This window comes from Anomaloglossus baeobatrachus, chromosome 5 (assembly GCF_048569485.1).
Source record: "Anomaloglossus baeobatrachus isolate aAnoBae1 chromosome 5, aAnoBae1.hap1, whole genome shotgun sequence".
Classification (NCBI taxonomy): Eukaryota; Metazoa; Chordata; class Amphibia; order Anura; family Aromobatidae; genus Anomaloglossus; species Anomaloglossus baeobatrachus.
Genome location: NC_134357.1, coordinates 7,526,576 through 7,541,732, shown reverse-complemented (window position 1 = coordinate 7,541,732; position 15,157 = coordinate 7,526,576). Strand labels below are relative to the sequence as shown.

At 45.6% G+C, this 15,157-nt stretch overlaps 1 protein-coding gene across 1 annotated transcript in view; it reads right to left on the bottom strand.

Annotated features, from left to right (window-relative positions):
* Positions 1–15,157, bottom strand: part of AFAP1L2 (actin filament associated protein 1 like 2) — a 193,602-nt gene that overhangs the window by 18,336 nt on the left and 160,109 nt on the right. Inside the window, exons 11-12 of the mRNA XM_075348154.1 lie at positions 2,685–2,896; positions 679–824 (exon numbers count right to left, since the gene is read on the bottom strand). Of these exons, the coding sequence (XP_075204269.1) occupies positions 679–824; positions 2,685–2,896 (358 nt within the window). The remainder of the gene's footprint in view (positions 1–678; positions 825–2,684; positions 2,897–15,157) is intronic.

Sequence of the window (15,157 nt, the reverse complement as noted above, 5' to 3'; positions counted from 1 at the left end):
AATCTGTATTCTGTGTATTCTGCAGACAGTGTGTATTCTGCAGACAGTCTGTATTCTGTGTATGCGGCAGACAGTGTGTATTCTGCAGACAGTCTGTATTCTGTGTATGCGGCAGACAGTCTGTATTCTGTGTATGTGGAAGGCAGTGTGTCTGTTAGTATTGTGGTCAGTACTCTATATGGCGCTATTGTGTGCAGTGCTCTATATAGCTGTATTGTGTGCAGTGCTCTATATAGCTGTATTGTGTGCAGTGCTCTATATAGCGGTATTGTGTGCAGTGCTCTATATAGCGGTATTGTGTGCAGTGCTCTATATAGCACTATTGTGGTCAGTTCTCTATATGGCGCTATTGTGTGCAGTGCTCTATATAGCGGTATTGTGTGCAGTGCTATATATGGCGCTATTGTGGTCAGTTCTCTATATGGCGCTATTGTGTGCAGTGCTCTATATAGCGGTATTATGTGTGACAAATCATTGTGGGTGAAATGCTGCATGTCTGGTTAACACAACCTATATATGTAAACTCTATGGCGGTATTATGTGTGACAAATCATTGTGGGTGAAATGCTGCATGTCTGGTTAACAAAACCTATATATGTAAACTCTATGGCGGTATTATGTGTGAATCGACCCTTGACAACTACATTTATAATAAAAATGGTGACTTCAGACACTCACAAAAAGGAGTTCTTGGCGGCGCTCACGATGCAGGAAACGCGCTCCGCGTCAACGTAGTCATAGCTGAACTCCTCCGGATCAGTTTTGGAGCCAGATTCAGACAGTAGAAGCCCCAGCCAGTGGCCCATGTCCTCCGAGGACTTCGCCTATTGTATAAATGGAGAACATCAACATGGCGAAACGACAGCAACAAATGTAAAGTGCTGCCAAATAGTCCAAATCTCTGCAGACAAAGGAAAAACCGCCCCATTCTGAAGAGACAAAAATTATACTCTAAATCCAGGGGAAGAAAAGTCTCATGACAAATCCAAGACACAACAACACGAGGAATCTTCAGAGGAAGATCAGAGATCCACAGAAGCCGTGAGAAACACACAGAGGTCATCCAGAAAACCGCCACTACACCCCACCTCCACCAGAGGGCGGCACTGTCCAAACGAGAAGAGACAAGAAGCTGCGAGAAAACCTATACAACAGGCAGTATTACAGTAGTATATTCTTATATTCTTGTACATAGGAGCAGTATTATAGTAGTTATATTCTTGTATATAGGAGGCAGTATTATAGTAGTTATATTCTTGTATATAGGGGCAGTATTATAGTAGTTATATTCTTGTATATAGGGGCAGTATTATAGTAGTTATATTCTTGTACATAGGGGGCAGTATTATAGTAGTTATATTCTTGTATATAGGAGCAGTATTATAGTAGTTATATTCTTGTATATAGGAGCAGTATTATAGTAGTTATATTCTTGTACATAGGGGCAGTATTATAGTAGTTATATTCTTGTATATAGGAGCAGTATTATAGTAGTTATATTCTTGTACATAGGGGCAGTATTATAGTAGTTATATTCTTGTACATAGGGGCAGTATTATAGTAGTTATATTCTTGTACATAGGGGCAGTATTATAGTAGTTATATTCTTGTACATAGGGGGCAGTATTATAGTAGTTATATTCTTGTATATAGGGGCAGTATTATAGTAGTTATATTCTTGTATATAGGGGCAGTATTATAGTAGTTATATTCTTGTATATAGGGGCAGTATTATAGTAGTTATATTCATGTATATAGGGACAGTATTATAGTAGTTATATTCTTGTATATAGGGGCAGTATTATAGTAGTTATATTCTTGTACATAGAGGCAGTATTATAGTAGTTATATTCTTGTACATAGGGGCAGTATTATAGTAGTTATATTCTTATACATAAGGGGCAGTATTATAGTAGTTATATTCCTGTATATTGGGGCAGTATTATAGTAGTTATATTCTTGTACATAGGGGCAGTATTATAGTAGTTATATTCATGTATATAGGGACAGTATTATAGTAGTTATATTCTTGTATATAGGGGCAGTATTATAGTAGTTATATTCTTGTATATAGGAGCAGTATTATAGTAGTTATATTCTTGTACATAGAGGCAGTATTATAGTAGTTATATTCTTGTACATAGGGGCAGTATTATAGTAGTTATATTCTTGTACATAGGGGCAGTATTATAGTAGTTATATTCTTGTACATAGGGGCAGTATTATAGTAGTTATATTCTTGTACATAGGAGCAGTATTATAGTAGTTATATTCTTGTACATAGGAGCAGTATTATAGTAGTTATATTCTTGTATATAGGGGCAGTATTATAGTAGTTATATTCTTGTACATAGGGGCAGTATTATAGTAGTTATATTCTTGTACATAGGGGCAGTATTATAGTAGTTATATTCTTGTATATAGGGGCAGTATTATAGTAGTTATATTCTTGTACATAGAGGGCAGTATTATAGTAGTTATATTCTTGTATATAGGGGCAGTATTATAGTAGTTATATTCTTGTACATAGGGGCAGTATTATAGTAGTTATATTCTTGTACATAGGGGGCAGTATTATAGTAGTTATATTCTTGTACATAGGGGCAGTATTATAGTACTTATTCTTATATATTTGCTATCTGCTATTTATTTAGTGACATTTTATGGTATTTTGCGATAGTTACCTCCAATGTTGCGAGCTCTTCCCCGTTATGTAGGATTCGGAAGGAGTACAGGTGGTCCGGGGTGGGTTGTGGGATGATGTCGCAGCCCATTAAGGACACTGGTTGGATGGCGATTTTATTCCTGTTCCGGTCTTGATAGAAGTGCAGGTGTCCGTCCTTCACGCAGCAATATCGGGATTTCCAGTGACTGTTTATTAACACGTTCAGATAATCTGCGAGTAATTATCGAAAAAGAAAGATACAACTGAAGGCGTCTAGAGCGTGTTCTTATTCCCTGATCTGAAGACGTCTATAGAGCGTGTTCTTATTCCCTGATCTGAAGACGTGTATAGAGCGTGTTCTTATTCCCTGATCTGAAGACGTCTATAGAGCGTGCTCTTATTCTCTGATCTGAAGACGTCTATAGAGCGTGTTCTTATTCCCTGATCTGAAGACGTCTATAGAGCGTGTCCTTATTCCCTGATCTGAAGACGTCTATAGAGCGTGTCCTTATTCCCTGATCTGAAGACGTCTATAGAGCGTGTCCTTATTCCCTGACCTGAAGGCGTCTATAGAGCGTGTCCTTATTCTCTGATCTGAAGACGTCTATAGAGCGTGTCCTTATTCCCTGACCTGAAGGCGTCTATAGAGCGTGTCCTTATTCCCTGATCTGAAGACGTCTATAGAGCGTGCCCTTATTCCCTGATCTGAAGACGTCTATAGAGCGTGTCCTTATTCCCTGATCTGAAGACGTCTATAGAGCGTGTCCTTATTCCCTCATCTGAAGACGTCTATAGAGCGTGTCCTTATTCCCTCATCTGAAGACGTCTATAGAGCGTGCTCTTATTCCCTGACCTGAAGACGTCTATAGAGCGTGCTCTTATTCCCTGATCTGAAGACGTCTATAGAGCGTGCTCTTATTCCCTCATCTGAAGACGTCTATAGAGCGTGCTCTTATTCCCTCATCTGAAGACGTCTATAGAGCGTGTTCTTATTCCCTCATCTGAAGACGTCTATAGAGCGTGTCCTTATTCCCTCATCTGAAGACGTCTATAGAGCGTGTCCTTATTCCCTGATCTGAAGACGTCTATAGAGCGTGCTCTTATTCCCTGATCTGAAGACGTCTATAGAGCGTGCTCTTATTCCCTGATCTGAAGACGTCTATAGAGCGTGTCCTTATTCCCTGATCTGAAGACGTCTATAGAGCGTGTCCTTATTCCCTCATCTGAAGACGTCTATAGAGCGTGTCCTTATTCCCTCATCTGAAGACGTCTATAGAGCGTGTCCTTATTCCCTGATCTGAAGACGTCTATAGAGCGTGTTCTTATTCCTGATCTGAAGGCGTCTATAGAGCGTGTCCTTATTCCCTGATCTGAAGGCGTCTATAGAGCGTGTCCTTATTCCCTGATCTGAAGACGTCTATAGAGCGTGTCCTTATTCCCTGATCTGAAGACGTCTATAGAGCGTGCTCTTATTCCCTGATCTGAAGACGTCTATAGAGCGTGCCCTTATTCCCTCATCTGAAGACGTCTATAGAGCGTGTCCTTATTCCCTGATCTGAAGACGTCTATAGAGCGTGTCCTTATTCCCTGATCTGAAGACGTCTATAGAGCGTGTCCTTATTCCCTGATCTGAAGACGTCTATAGAGCGTGTCCTTATTCCCTCATCTGAAGACGTCTATAGAGCGTGTCCTTATTCCCTCATCTGAAGACGTCTATAGAGCGTGCTCTTATTCCCTGACCTGAAGACGTCTATAGAGCGTGCTCTTATTCCCTGACCTGAAGACGTCTATAGAGCGTGTCCTTATTCCCTGATCTGAAGACGTCTATAGAGCGTGCTCTTATTCCCTGATCTGAAGACGTCTATAGAGCGTGTCCTTATTCCCTGATCTGAAGACGTCTATAGAGCGTGTTCTTATTCCTGATCTGAAGACGTCTATAGAGCGTGTTCTTATTCCCTGATCTGAAGACGTCTATAGAGTGTGTCCTTATTCCCTGATCTGAAGACGTCTATAGAGCGTGCTCTTATTCCCTGATCTGAAGACGTCTATAGAGCGTGCTCTTATTCCCTGATCTGAAGACGTGTATAGAGCGTGTTCTTATTCCCTGATCTGAAGACGTCTATAGAGCGTGTTCTTATTCCTGATCTGAAGACGTCTATAGAGCGTGCTCTTATTCCCTAATCTGAAGACGTGTATAGAGCGTGTTCTTATTCCCTGATCTGAAGACGTCTATAGAGCGTGTTCTTATTCCCTGATCTGAAGACGTCTATAGAGCGTGTTCTTATTCCTGATCTGAAGACGTCTATAGAGCGTGTCCTTATTCCCTGATCTGAAGACGTCTATAGAGCGTGTCCTTATTCCCTGATCTGAAGACGTCTATAGAGCGTGTCCTTATTCCCTGATCTGAAGACGTCTATAGAGCGTGTCCTTATTCCCCCATCTGAAGACGTCTATAGAGCGTGTCCTTATTCCCTCATCTGAAGACGTCTATAGAGCGTGCTCTTATTCCCTGACCTGAAGACGTCTATAGAGCGTGCTCTTATTCCCTGACCTGAAGACGTCTATAGAGCGTGTCCTTATTCCCTGATCTGAAGACGTCTATAGAGCGTGCTCTTATTCCCTGATCTGAAGACGTCTATAGAGCGTGTCCTTATTCCCTGATCTGAAGACGTCTATAGAGCGTGCTCTTATTCCCTGATCTGAAGACGTCTATAGAGCGTGTTCTTATTCCCTGATCTGAAGACGTCTATAGAGTGTGTCCTTATTCCCTGATCTGAAGACGTCTATAGAGCGTGCTCTTATTCCCTGATCTGAAGACGTCTATAGAGCGTGTTCTTATTCCTGATCTGAAGACGTCTATAGAGCGTGTCCTTATTCCCTGATCTGAAGACGTCTATAGAGCGTGTCCTTATTCCCTGATCTGAAGACGTCTATAGAGCGTGTCCTTATTCCCTGATCTGAAGACGTCTATAGAGCGTGTCCTTATTCCCTGATCTGAAGACGTCTATAGAGCGTGTCCTTATTCCCTGACCTGAAGGCGTCTATAGAGCGTGTCCTTATTCTCTGATCTGAAGACGTCTATAGAGCGTGTCCTTATTCCCTGATCTGAAGACGTCTATAGAGCGTGCCCTTATTCCCTGATCTGAAGACGTCTATAGAGCGTGTCCTTATTCCCTGATCTGAAGACGTCTATAGAGCGTGTCCTTATTCCCTCATCTGAAGACGTCTATAGAGCGTGTTCTTATTCCCTCATCTGAAGACGTCTATAGAGCGTGTCCTTATTCCCTCATCTGAAGACGTCTATAGAGCGTGTCCTTATTCCCTGATCTGAAGACGTCTATAGAGCGTGCTCTTATTCCCTGATCTGAAGACGTCTATAGAGCGTGTCCTTATTCCCTGATCTGAAGACGTCTATAGAGCGTGTCCTTATTCCCTCATCTGAAGACGTCTATAGAGCGTGTCCTTATTCCCTGATCTGAAGACGTCTATAGAGCGTGTTCTTATTCCTGATCTGAAGGCGTCTATAGAGCGTGTCCTTATTCCCTGATCTGAAGGCGTCTATAGAGCGTGTCCTTATTCCCTCATCTGAAGACGTCTATAGAGCGTGTCCTTATTCCCTGATCTGAAGACGTCTATAGAGCGTGTCCTTATTCCCTGATCTGAAGACGTCTATAGAGCGTGTCCTTATTCCCTGACCTGAAGACGTCTATAGAGCGTGCTCTTATTCCCTGATCTGAAGACGTCTATAGAGCGTGTCCTAATTCCCTCATCTGAAGACGTCTATAGAGCGTGTCCTTATTCCCTGATCTGAAGACGTCTATAGAGCGTGTCCTTATTCCCTGATCTGAAGACGTCTATAGAGCGTGTCCTTATTCCCTCATCTGAAGACGTCTATAGAGCGTGCTCTTATTCCCTGATCTGAAGACGTCTATAGAGCGTGTCCTTATTCCCTGATCTGAAGACGTCTATAGAGCGTGTTCTTATTCCTGATCTGAAGACGTCTATAGAGCGTGTTCTTATTCCCTGATCTGAAGACGTCTATAGAGAGTGCTCTTATTCCCTCACCTGAAGACGTCTATAGAGCGTGTCCTTATTCCCTGACCTGAAGACGTCTATAGAGCGTGTTCTTATTCCCTGATCTGAAGACGTCTATAGAGAGTGCTCTTATTCCCTCACCTGAAGACGTCTATAGAGCGTGCCCTTATTCCCTGATCTGAAGACGTCTATAGAGCGTGCTCTTATTCCCTCATCTGAAGACGTCTATAGAGAGTGCTCTTATTCCCTGATCTGAAGACGTCTATAGAGCGTGCTCTTATTCCCTCATCTGAAGACGTCTATAGAGCGTGTCCTTATTCCCTGATCTGAAGACGTCTATAGAGCGTGCTCTTATTCCCTGACCTGAAGACGTCTATAGAGCGTGCTCTTATTCCCTCACCTGAAGACGTCTATAGAGCGTGTCCTTATTCCCTGATCTGAAGACGTCTATAGAGCGTGCTCTTATTCCCTCATCTGAAGACGTCTATAGAGCGTGCTCTTATTCCCTGATCTGAAGACGTCTATAGAGCGTGCTCTTATTCCCTGATCTGAAGACGTCTATAGAGCGTGCTCTTATTCCCTGATCTGAAGACGTCTATAGAGCGTGCTCTTATTCCCTGATCTGAAGACGTCTATAGAGCGTGCTCTTATTCCCTGATCTGAAGACGTCTATAGAGCGTGCTCTTATTCCCTGATCTGAAGACGTCTATAGAGCGTGCCCTTATTCCCTGATCTGAAGACGTCTATAGAGCGTGCTCTTATTCCCTCACCTGAAGACGTCTATAGAGCGTGCTCTTATTCCCTGATCTGAAGACGTCTATAGAGCGTGCTCTTATTCCCTGACCTGAAGACGTCTATAGAGCGTGTCCTTATTCCCTGATCTGAAGACGTCTATAGAGCGTGCTCTTATTCCCTGACCTGAAGACGTCTATAGAGCGTGCTCTTATTCCCTGACCTGAAGACGTCTATAGAGCGTGCTCTTATTCCCTCATCTGAAGACGTCTATAGAGCGTGCTCTTATTCCCTGATCTGAAGACGTCTATAGAGCGTGCTCTTATTCCCTGACCTGAAGACGTCTATAGAGCGTGTCCTTATTCCCTGATCTGAAGACGTCTATAGAGCGTGCTCTTATTCCCTGACCTGAAGACGTCTATAGAGCGTGCTCTTATTCCCTCACCTGAAGACGTCTATAGAGCGTGTCCTTATTCCCTGATCTGAAGACGTCTATAGAGCGTGCTCTTATTCCCTGATCTGAAGACGTCTATAGAGCGTGCTCTTATTCCCTGATCTGAAGACGTCTATAGAGCGTGCTCTTATTCCCTGATCTGAAGACGTCTATAGAGCGTGCTCTTATTCCCTGATCTGAAGACGTCTATAGAGCGTGCTCTTATTCCCTGATCTGAAGACGTCTATAGAGCGTGCTCTTATTCCCTGATCTGAAGACGTCTATAGAGCGTGCTCTTATTCCCTGATCTGAAGACGTCTATAGAGCGTGCCCTTATTCCCTGATCTGAAGACGTCTATAGAGCGTGCTCTTATTCCCTCACCTGAAGACGTCTATAGAGCGTGCTCTTATTCCCTGATCTGAAGACGTCTATAGAGCGTGCTCTTATTCCCTGACCTGAAGACGTCTATAGAGCGTGCTCTTATTCCCTGATCTGAAGACGTCTATAGAGCGTGCTCTTATTCCCTGACCTGAAGACGTCTATAGAGCGTGCTCTTATTCCCTGATCTGAAGACGTCTATAGAGCGTGCTCTTATTCCCTGATCTGAAGACGTCTATAGAGCGTGCTCTTATTCCCTCACCTGAAGACGTCTATAGAGCGTGCTCTTATTCCCTGATCTGAAGACGTCTATAGAGCGTGCTCTTATTCCCTCACCTGAAGACGTCTATAGAGCGTGCTCTTATTCCCTGATCTGAAGACGTCTATAGAGCGTGTCCTTATTCCCTCATCTGAAGACGTCTATAGAGCGTGCTCTTATTCCCTGATCTGAAGACGTCTATAGAGCGTGCTCTTATTCCCTCATCTGAAGACGTCTATAGAGCGTGCCCTTATTCCCTGATCTGAAGACGTCTATAGAGCGTGCTCTTATTCCCTCACCTGAAGACGTCTATAGAGCGTGCTCTTATTCCCTGATCTGAAGACGTCTATAGAGCGTGCTCTTATTCCCTCACCTGAAGACGTCTATAGAGCGTGCCCTTATTCCCTGATCTGAAGACGTCTATAGAGCGTGCTCTTATTCCCTCATCTGAAGACGTCTATAGAGCGTGCTCTTATTCCCTGATCTGAAGACGTCTATAGAGCGTGCTCTTATTCCCTCATCTGAAGACGTCTATAGAGCGTGTCCTTATTCCCTGATCTGAAGACGTCTATAGAGCGTGCTCTTATTCCCTGACCTGAAGACGTCTATAGAGCGTGCTCTTATTCCCTCACCTGAAGACGTCTATAGAGCGTGTCCTTATTCCCTGATCTGAAGACGTCTATAGAGCGTGCTCTTATTCCCTCACCTGAAGACGGCTATAGAGCGTGCTCTTATTCCCTCATCTGAAGACGTCTATAGAGCGTGCTCTTATTCCCTGATCTGAAGACGTCTATAGAGCGTGCTCTTATTCCCTGATCTGAAGACGTCTATAGAGCGTGCTCTTATTCCCTGATCTGAAGACGTCTATAGAGCGTGCTCTTATTCCCTGATCTGAAGACGTCTATAGAGCGTGCTCTTATTCCCTGATCTGAAGACGTCTATAGAGCGTGCTCTTATTCCCTGATCTGAAGACGTCTATAGAGCGTGCTCTTATTCCCTGATCTGAAGACGTCTATAGAGCGTGCTCTTATTCCCTCACCTGAAGACGTCTATAGAGCGTGCTCTTATTCCCTGATCTGAAGACGTCTATAGAGCGTGCTCTTATTCCCTCACCTGAAGACGTCTATAGAGCGTGTCCTTATTCCCTGATCTGAAGACGTCTATAGAGCGTGCTCTTATTCCCTGACCTGAAGACGTCTATAGAGCGTGCTCTTATTCCCTCATCTGAAGACGTCTATAGAGCGTGCTCTTATTCCTGATCTGAAGACGTCTATAGAGCGTGTCCTTATTCCCTGATCTGAAGACGTCTATAGAGCGTGTCCTTATTCCCTGATCTGAAGACGTCTATAGAGCGTGCTCTTATTCCCTGACCTGAAGACGTCTATAGAGCGTGCTCTTATTCCCTGATCTGAAGACGTCTATAGAGCGTGCTCTTATTCCCTGATCTGAAGACGTGTATAGAGCGTGCTCTTATTCCCTGATCTGAAGACGTCTATAGAGCGTGCTCTTATTCCCTGATCTGAAGACGTCTATAGAGCGTGCTCTTATTCCCTGACCTGAAGACGTCTATAGAGCGTGCTCTTATTCCCTGATCTGAAGACGTCTATAGAGCGTGCTCTTATTCCCTGACCTGAAGACGTCTATAGAGCGTGCTCTTATTCCCTGATCTGAAGACGTCTATAGAGCGTGCTCTTATTCCCTGACCTGAAGACGTCTATAGAGCGTGCTCTTATTCCCTGATCTGAAGACGTCTATAGAGCGTGCTCTTATTCCCTGATCTGAAGACGTCTATAGAGCGTGTTCTTATTCCTGATCTGAAGACGTGTATAGAGCGTGCTCTTATTCCCTCACCTGAAGACGTCTATAGAGCGTGCTCTTATTCCCTGATCTGAAGACGTCTATAGAGCGTGCTCTTATTCCCTGATCTGAAGACGTCTATAGAGCGTGTCCTTATTCCCTGATCTGAAGAGGTCTATAGAGCGTGCTCTTATTCCCTGATCTGAAGACGTCTATAGAGCGTGCCCTTATTCCCTGATCTGAAGACGTCTATAGAGCGTGTCCTTATTCCCTGATCTGAAGAGGTCTATAGAGCGTGCTCTTATTCCCTGATCTGAAGACGTCTATGGAGCGTGCTCTTATTCTCTGACCTGAAGACGTCTATAGAGCGTGCTCTTATTCTCTGCAGCTCAGGATTGGATTGTATGGGAGTGTGGATGATTCTTATTCAGACATTTATTATAAAGGCTGTTTACCTGCAGTCACCACTAGAGGGAGCTCTCGCTTATGGATTAATACAAGAGATACAGATCACTGGTAACTAATGATCGGAGGGGGGCGTCCGATCACCCTCACACCCCTGTGTTCTGAGGGTTAATCCGCACTCACTATATTACTCCTAAATTGACACCGCAGCGCTTCAGACCGATCTGTGCCCATAAATCCACTTCTTATACAGAAGACCCATACAACGATGGAACAAGATGGCAGAAATTGTAGCAATATAGTTCATACAGAGGAGAGTGTTACAGCGGACACTGGAGTACACGGGGCGCACACTGTCTGCACCCGGCACAACACTAGATGAATATCGCAGCGGATCCTTCACATTCTCTCCTGATGCTACAAAATGCAATAGTTTTCCCATTCAGGACACTGAGAAAGCTGAATGACTAAGGCTATGTTCGCACGTTGCGTTTTTTCCCGCGTTTCTGCAGCGTTTTTAGCAGCAGCGTTTTTGCGCTAAAACGCATGCGTTTTTGATTGCCAGCAAAGTCTATGGGAAAAGCAGAAATCCTGTCTGCACTTTGCTTTTTTTACTGCAGCGTTTAATTTGCATATTTTGGGTCAAAAACCATGCTGAAAAAGAAGCAGCATGTCAGTTGTTTTTGCCATTTCTGCAGCGTTTCCTTAACATTGGAGTCAATGAGAAATGGCAAAACGCAACCAAAAGCACAAGTCCTGCGTTTTTCATGCTTTTTACCTGCTTTTCCACTGCGTTTTTGACTCCAAAAACGCATGCTTTTCTGGCCAAAAATTAATGGGTTCTAATGTTCCTTTACACACATACAATAACCGAAAATTTAAATGTTAAAAAATAATAAACTTTACCTATTTTTCGGATAAAATGTGCATAACCACTATTTCATTAAAATTGATAATTTTCCATATAGTTTTATTAAAAGTTAATTTTATATTTTTTTTCTCTTTTTTCATTCTTTTGACTATTTCAACTTTATTTCTCAATGTCTTGATCTACAAAACGCATCTGCAGAAACGCAGGTGAAAACGCAGGTAAAAAGCGCTAAAAACGCACTAAAAACGCGGTAAATACGCATGTGTTTTTAGCGCTAAAAAATGATCAAAAGCCATTTGGTCAAAAACCAAGGGAAAGAAAACGTGCAGAATAAACTGCAGGTACTCCGACGCAACGTGTGCACATAGCCTAATGGTGACAGCGGAGCGCAGACATCGAAGAAGCAATAATTAGACGTTTTGGAGATGTGAAGGAGAAGAGAAAGAAAGACTTCACTGGCCGGACCACCAGGACTATATTCACCCCTCCTCTGCACCACCTCTCCTGCCCTGGACCACCAGGACTATATTCACCCCTCCCCTGCACCACCTCTCCTGCCCTGGACCCCCAGGACTATATTCACCCCTCCCCTGCCCTGGACCCCCAGGACTATATTCACCCCTCACCTGCACCACTTCTCCTGCCCTGGACCACCAGGACTATATTCACCCCACCCCTGCACCACCTCTCCTGCCCTGGACCCCCAGGACTATATTCACCCCTCACCTGCACCACCTCTCCTGCTCTGGACCACCAGGACTATATTCACCCCACCCCTGCACCACCTCTCCTGCCCTGGACCACCAGGACTATATTCACCCCTCCCCTGCACCACCTCTCCTGCCCTGGACCACCAGGACTATATTCACCCCTCCCCTGCACCACCTCTCCTGCCCTGGACCACCAGGACTATATTCACCCCTCCCCTGCACCACCTCTCCTGCCCTGGACCACCAGGACTATATTCACCCCTCCCCTGCACCACCTCTCCTGCCCTGGACCACCAGGACTATATTCACCCCTCCCCTGCACCACCTCTCCTGCCCTGGACCACCAGGACTATATTCACCCCTCCCCTGCACCACCTCTCCTGCCCTGGACCACCAGGACTATATTCACCCCTCCCCTGCACCACCTCTCCTGCCCTAGACCACCAGGGACTGAACAATCCCCATCATCTGCGCTCGTCCATTACATGAGCCTAGAATAAAATCTAAATGCAGGCTCCACATTGTGGAGATAATGAGGTGGAGAAGGGGCGGACAGAGGGAGGATGGTGGTCCGCACACCTCGGGGGGAAATCCAGAGAGGGAAGGAATCAGCTGCAGCACCCCCCGGAGAGGGTCCAGGACCACCATGTACCAGGTCAATAGTGAAATAATAATAAAGTGATAAAAGCGCTGCGGAGTGTGAAAGACAAAGAGGTAAATCCCTAATAACAATGTATCACAAGAACAAAGGCCACGCGGCTCACCACCGAGCAGACGACGTGCTCAGGCCGGCGGGTATGTCAGCAGCACAACCAACGGTACAAGGGGGAAGGAAAAGAGTCACACCGACGTCATGGGGTCAGGAACCCACCCAAAAAAGAGCCACACACCGACATCATGGGGTCAAGAAACCCTCAACAAAAAAAAAAAGTGTCACATACCGACATCATTGAGTCAAGAACTCCCCCCCAAAAAAAAAGTCAGGAACCGACATCATGGGGACAAGAAGCTCCCCCCAAAAAAGTCACACACCGACATCATAGGGTCGAGGGTCAGTGCAAATAAGGAGGTGAAAAGCGCAGAATGAATGACACCGAATAACACAACAACATTCATCAATATATTGAAAAATACAATAACTGCAGAGACAGGCTGTGGCACTACAAGTCCCAGCATACAGCAAGGTGGGGTACTGATGAGGATACAAGAACGCTGTATATATAATGTGATATGTAACATTGCTGGGACACTGAAGGATATGCCATCATCTGAGATCTTTTCTCCAGTGGGTGGTCACACAGATCATTGCCCCCCATGTCCCATATTCCTGCAGTAATCACGTTACCCCCATATTTGATTTAACCCTTTAGGGACAGAGACAAACCAGCAGACTTGTCATTGATGGAGCGAGAATGTTCCGCAGTGTTAGTGACCTTCTTGGGGGCAATATGTGACAATGCTTGGATTAGGGTCTTTGATCAGCGCGGCCGCTGCTGAATGTGGTCACACAATTGTGCTGATATCACTGGGAGCTGCTCGAGCAGCCGGACATTCATCCTGCGCTCGGCTGCCGACATTATTAATGGCAGCTATGATCAATCTTTGTTCTTTAGGTCGAGGTTGTAATAATACTGACCCTCTTACATTGGGGAATGTTCCTCAGCGAGGAGGGGCGGTGAGCGCTGCCGAGGAGCCGGTAACATCTACTGTCCTGACGTCTGTACTGGTGGAGCTCTGCAGAGGAGCCGGTAACATCTACTCTCCTGACGTCTGTACTGGTGGAGCGCTGCCGAGGTCCGAGGAGCCGGTAACATCTACTGTCCTGACGTCTGTACTGGTGGAGCACTGCAGAGGAGGCGGTAACATCTAGTGTCCTGACGTCTGTACTGGTGGAGCGCTGCAGAGGAGGCGGTAACATCTACTGTCCTGATGTCTGTACTGGTGGAGCTCTGCAGAGGAGCCGGTAACATCTACTGTCCTGACGTCTGTACTGGTGGAGCTCTGCAGAGGAGCCGGTAACATCTACTTTCCTGACGTCTGCACTGGTGGAGCGCTGCCGAGGAGCCGGTAACATCTACTGTCCTGATGTCTGTACTGGTGGAGCTCTGCAGAGGAGCCGGTAACATCTACTGTCCTGACGTCTGCACTGGTGGAGCGCTGCCGAGGAGCCGGTAACATCTACTGTCCTGACGTCTGCACTGGTGGAGCGCTGCCGAGGAGCCGGTAACATCTACTGTCCTGACGTCTGTACTGGTGGAGCTCTGCAGAGGAGCCGGTAACATCTACTGTCCTGACGTCTGTACTGGTGGAGCGCTGCAGAGGAGCCGGTAACATCTACTGTCCTGACGTCTGCACTGGTGGAGCGCTGCCGAGGAGCCGGTAACATCTACTGTCCTGACGTCTGTACTGGTGGAGCGCTGCAGAGGAGCCGGTAACATCTACTGTCCTGACGTCTGTACTGGTGGAGCTCTGCAGAGGAGCCGGTAACATCTACTGTCCTGACGTCTGTACTGGTGGAGCGCTGCAGAGGAGCCGGTAACATCTACTGTCCTGACGTCTGCACTGGTGGAGCGCTGCCGAGGTCCGAGGAGCCGGTAACATCTACTGTCCTGACGTCTGTACTGGTGGGAATGGGGACGTTTCTGTCCCATGAAATGAGTCGATCTAAAAACTGGATGTCTGCGGTGGAGAAGTGATAAGAGGAGGTGAGGCCAAGTGACGGCTGTACGGGCCATGAAGGGATTCACCTCTACTGGACTGCCCCAGCGTCATTCATCCTGTGCTCTTCACCTCCTTATTTGCACCCACACCTGAACCCCATGATGTCGTGTGTGACTTTTGGGGGTGTTTTTGACCTCATGATGTCGTGTG